Genomic DNA, 3,267 nt, shown 5'->3' on the forward strand with positions numbered 1-3,267 from the left:
CTTTGTGTGTGTACTTATGTACCCTTTGGACCTGATTCATCAAGACCAGGCAATTTTTAGCCGGTCATAATAAGGGGAGATAGATTCAGATGCTTGTGATCCATGAAGAGGTGCATGACTCTTCATGAATCTGGAGCATCTGACAAGTGGCATGCGCTATGAGTAGTAAGAGCACCCACCTCTCGTCAACACGCCCACTTCCGGTTTTTGACAGGTGCCCTGCCCCTTTTTGTCACCTGTCCCACCTCCACTTCCGGTCTAAACCCCTCCCCTCTCCTCCCCATTCTCCGCCCACTCTCCGCCCCTTTGTGTGTCAATACCTGTTATGTCAGTTCCGTCCCCGCCCCCGGAAGCCAACCCTTACCGCCCCTATGTGTGTCAATATCTGTTACGTCAGTTCCGTCCCCGCCCTGGAAGCAGCCCATGTTCAGCCTCTGTTACGTCCCCCATGACCACCCACATGCCCTTCACCCAAGGTTGTAGGTTAATGTGTAAGCGCCGTATGTAAGAAAAACATGTCAAGACATGTTTTTGTGAGAAAAGGCAGTCCCAGGATCCCTAGGGTTAGCATTCTGTAGTGTTCATAATAATGACGTAATAAAAGTGTTTAAAAAAATATACATTTATTGTAGATTCACTTAGAGGTATACACAAATCAAGAAATGTAAAAAGGTGTAAATAGATTTCAAAATGCAACATTATGCAAGCAAATCTATAGGTTACAATACATTTCAATGCTAATATTTAAAAAGTTATCCATGCGCTCGTCGACAGCGTCTCTGTAAGGTTGTAGGATAATGTGTAAACTTGGCACATTACCCATTAACAGCGGCTCGATTCTCTGTAAGGTAATAGGTAATGTGCAAGCTAGGCACATTCCCCATTAGCTTTGTGTAAACCGAATTGCTAGAAGGCGAACATGCCCTTCACCCCCATATAGGTTAAAGTGTAACCGCCTTATGTAAGAAAAAACATGTCAATACATGTTTTTTTGCGAGAAAAAGCAGTCCCAGGGTTAATGTTAACTGGCACAGCAAAATAGATTGAATGATTTATTGAACAAGAAATACTAAGATATAAACATTTTTAGTACACATTACAAAAAGGAAATATCATTATAAAACCACATTAGTTCTATAGTAGAAATAGAGCAAGATCATGTTTCGCAGGGCGGTTTGCAAACCTGATTATAATCGCATAATGGCGTACGTAAAATTGTGATAGAGTTAGAAAGATTTTGTACAAATGCATCTACTAGACGATCATTATGTTTTAAATCATTTGTAAAGTTTTTCAGTAATCGCTTCAATGTTATTCCCGCAGCGACGTGATACAACAAGTAAATACAAAACTGTCCGCAAAAACTCGACATAGAGTCTTGCAGCTGGCGGTTCTGATAGCAATACGTCGTGATGTTTCTTCGTAAAAATTGTATAATCGTATTCGGAAATACGGCGGCGTCAGGTTGCAACCCGTAACTGTCAAAAAATAAGGATTTGTTCCTGCATAGAATAATGAGTAGCCAATGCGTACCGGGCTCTTCCGAAGAATCTGTGTTGACAATATAGGCTCTAGGTCTATACCTGATAATATGGCGTGGTAAGAGGTCGCAGGGAAATACCCCGCCAAACATACTCCGAGTAACGGGATTTCGGCTCAAAATGCATGACAGTTGCATAGTATTCATTATAGACGAAATCCACTGTGGAGTCACAAAAGTTTAATTAAAGTCGTATAGGACTTCTCGACGTTGGTTAATCTTCAGTACAGCCGTGTTGACAGCATAAACGATCATATTCACTGTGTGTGGTGTGGCATCCGCAAAATGAATTTCGGCCCATAGGTTACCCGTTTTAATGAGCGAAAAGTGAGCGCTCGGTTCCTGATCCGGCGACAAATCGAACGCGAAGAAAGTGTAGCCGCTCATAAAATCATCACGGTCTATGCTTAATCCTGCGTCGGCTTTTTGTTTTCCGGAGATGTGAACGAGAGCCATATATTCCCTCACAGCATGTTCAGCGTCAAAATTAGGGTGAAACGGCTTGGCGGGGATCTGCTGTCCGTCCAAATACAGAGCAGCATGGTTGATCCTATAATGGTGAAAGCAAAGTGGATTTTTCTGGTAACTGCCGCTGAAGGCCTCGTTGTCCACAAAGCAAAGAATCACCGTTTTTGGTATCTGGCCCAGAAAAAGATTTTCATGATTACTATTTCTCGTTCCTCCAGGGATGCTATAGACTTTCAAACAGGCCCTGTCTAGAGCGTATTTAGCGGGGCTTGATAGAAGAGCTTGGCTGTGACCGATCCTGACGGCTGGAGAGACTTGTACTCTCTTTACGTAGAGGGCTGCGTTCACGATCTGAACCTTAAACTGTTCCTGTTCGGGAGTCATAAGGCAAAACGAGTCCTTATTTCTTGATAACTTGATCTTAAGATCTAGACCGTTCAAAATGAGTTTCGGTTGATTAAAAATGTCACCGAAGATCGGGCCCATGAGTTCCACAGGCCTTGAGAGACGGGTTGCGTGGTCTCTGCGGGCGAACCCATAATTTTGATTTTCGCCGTCGAGTACGGTGGTCTGGTGATGGCCTGCAGTGTCTTTATAGAATAACCCCGCTGTAAATTGCGATCTCAACGCTTGCGTACTGTAGTTTAAAAGCGTTTCAATGTAGGCCCGGTAACTATAAAGGTTATCAGATTGTGAAATCAAACGGTCCCCCAGAGTAATGTCCACCTGATTGAAAAGTGTGGCTATGGGGTAATTAATAAGTCCAACACGCGTGCCGGCAGCGAGAACCGTACCGTCCTGTTTCAGGATGCGGCACTGGACGTTTAAGAGTGTATTATTTAAATCGTAATAATATTCTCCGCTTCCCGATACGAAAAATTCCAGGGGTGCGTTATCGGCTAGAGCGGCGATGGGTTGCACCTCGACAAAAACCGATCTTTCGACGCTAGTCTGCGTGGGAGGCACGGTAAAGATATCCAGTTCGCTTTTAGCGCACTCTATCGACGCATCGTGAATAGACACCATGACCTGTTATTAGAAGATGTCACTCGTGAGGCATCTTGCGGACTTCTGACGCGAACTCGATTTACGTTGAGCGGTATTATTCATGAGGCGCGGCGGGAATCGCGGTGAGCGGGGTCTTTTCGCTCGAGGTAAAGAGTTTCTTTCTCTTTTTCTTTTACGCGATTTTGTGGTTACGTAGATTAGTCCGTCGCCCTCTTGATTGTTTTTAGAGGTGCGATTCAATCTGTCCACTA

General features: G+C 44.1%; 1 protein-coding gene across 1 annotated transcript; it reads right to left on the reverse strand.

Moving 5' to 3' along the window:
* Nucleotides 1-1,720: 1,720 nt before the first annotated feature.
* Nucleotides 1,721-3,034, reverse strand: LOC141167246 (uncharacterized protein F54H12.2-like). Its single transcript, XM_073654684.1, has one exon. The coding sequence runs from the start codon at nucleotides 3,032-3,034 to the stop codon at nucleotides 1,721-1,723; it is 1,314 nt and encodes a 437-aa protein (XP_073510785.1).
* Between the last annotated feature and the right edge of the window lie 233 nt (nucleotides 3,035-3,267).

The sequence above is a fragment of the Phyllobates terribilis genome, unplaced genomic scaffold, assembly GCF_046119375.1.
Source record: "Phyllobates terribilis strain yellow unplaced genomic scaffold, ASM4611937v1 Scaffold_11__3_contigs__length_659146591, whole genome shotgun sequence".
NCBI lineage: Eukaryota > Metazoa > Chordata > Amphibia > Anura > Dendrobatidae > Phyllobates > Phyllobates terribilis.